This window comes from Stegastes partitus, unplaced genomic scaffold, assembly GCF_000690725.1.
Source record: "Stegastes partitus isolate 25-593 unplaced genomic scaffold, Stegastes_partitus-1.0.2 Scaffold2179, whole genome shotgun sequence".
Taxonomy (NCBI): Eukaryota; Metazoa; Chordata; class Actinopteri; family Pomacentridae; genus Stegastes; species Stegastes partitus.
Genome location: NW_007579910.1, coordinates 18,868 through 20,653, shown reverse-complemented (window position 1 = coordinate 20,653; position 1,786 = coordinate 18,868). Strand labels below are relative to the sequence as shown.

Sequence of the window (1,786 nt, the reverse complement as noted above, 5' to 3'; positions counted from 1 at the left end):
TAGGCTCCAGCCCCCCCGCGACCCTTGTGAGGATTAAGCGGTGTATAGATACTGGATGGATGGTTACTGCAAACAGTTTACTTTTTGCAGAGTTTTTAAATGAATGTAGAATAAAATGTTGAAGTATTACAGTTTTTACTGCTTTTGCAGCCTCTTTGATAAATGATTTACAAACATGCGTCTCTTGTCAATTAATCAGAAACATTCAGTGCTCAGTAACAGCAGTCAGAGCTCACTGTGGTTCTAAATATACCAGAATTGCTCATGTGTTCATTGATCGCCTATAGCCTTTTGTTTTTCTGGGACTCAGACAGAACTTGGCCTTCAGCAGAGTTCAGGAACCACTGTCAGCTTTTCCTGTGTTTTTTTCAGATTAAGGCTCAGCTGAAGGATCTTCTGGTTCAGGACTTGTCTCCTCCTCCTACAATGACCCAGCTGAAGGTCGTCGCTGACCAACAGGCTCTGGAAACCATCTCACACTTTGGTAAGCTGCGATATCAGTTGTGGAAGGACTTATACATACTTTAATATAGTATAATTTTGCATTCCCTTTGTGTGCGTTTTTCATTTATTGTCCTGTCTGGGTCTAAATTTTCGTACGGATGGTTTCAGAATTTCTTTTTTTTAATTAATTGTAAAAGTGCAGAAAAGGGAGACATCAGATCATAAATTTGCCACATCTCTTCTGTGGATTCAGGCTGTTCCAGTGTTTTCTGCGTCTTCAGACTGAAAACAGAAACAGCTTGTAAGGAGACATAAAACAAAACCACACCCACAAACTGCTGCCTTGGCTTCAGCGGGTTGAAAAAGAGATGTCTTTTTAAAAATATTAGATTTACCTAATGACATCATGCGTTTGTATTTTTTTTGATTGGCTGAACGTAGCGATGTAATGATGACAAACTGGCTGTTTTGGGTTTCCAGGTGAGCTCAGTGTTTCATGGATCCCCTTTAATGTGCTGGAAAACTCCAGTGAGAACATAGAACCTTCCCCTCCTCCTCCAGCTGTGACCACCAATCACAGCGCTTCACCTGTTCCAGATGCCACATTTAAGGAGTCTAATCCGTCGCCTTCTCCCTTCCCAACAAATCCATCCTTCAGATTGTCCTCCACCTTCCCCTTTCCTGGTCCCACCTGCAAGCCCCACCCCCTGAATGGCACCTGCAGTGATGCAGCCTCACCTGTTGGAGTTCCTGCATCCTCCAGCTGCTCCTCCTCCTCCTCTACTCCTCCCCAATCACTTGCTCCAGTCAACGGTCAAGCTCAGCTGAAACAGTTTACATCCACTCAGTTGGATTTTCCTCCTCCTCCTCCCTCCTCCGAAGTCTCTCAGTTCCAATTCAGGTGGAAGCCGCAGAAGAAGCAGGGAACGAAGGAGGAGGCCTCATCTTCTTCCTCGTCCTGCACCACCAGCTGCTCACCTTCCACCTCCTCTTCTTCAGGCTCCACATCCTCTTCCCTCCCCTCCACCTGTTCTGTGTCAAGCTTCGTCCTCCATACGGCGACCAGCAGACATGCCGTCTCACCTGTTAAGGTCTCGAGTCTTCCTCCTTTGTCATATGATCTCATTAGGTTTCCGTCCCCCGTCTCAGCTCCCACCTGTCCAGCTCCCACCTGTCCAGCTCCCATCTGTCCAGCTCCCACCTGTCCAGCTCCCATCCGTCCAGCTCCCACCTGTCCAGCTCCCATCCGTCTAGCTCCCATCTGTCCCCCTCCCATCCCACCAGCTTGTCCAGCTCTGACCTATCTCATTCCCATCCCTTCAGCTCCCACCTGTCCAGCTCC

The 1,786-nt window shown here is 47.7% G+C and overlaps 1 protein-coding gene across 1 annotated transcript in view; it reads left to right on the top strand.

Annotated features, from left to right (window-relative positions):
* The window catches only part of LOC103374211 (transcription intermediary factor 1-alpha-like), an 18,369-nt gene that overhangs the window by 12,512 nt on the left and 4,071 nt on the right, over positions 1 to 1,786 (top strand). Inside the window, exons 9-10 of the mRNA XM_008304257.1 lie at positions 373 to 484; positions 925 to 1,776. Of these exons, the coding sequence (XP_008302479.1) occupies positions 373 to 484; positions 925 to 1,776 (964 nt within the window). The remainder of the gene's footprint in view (positions 1 to 372; positions 485 to 924; positions 1,777 to 1,786) is intronic.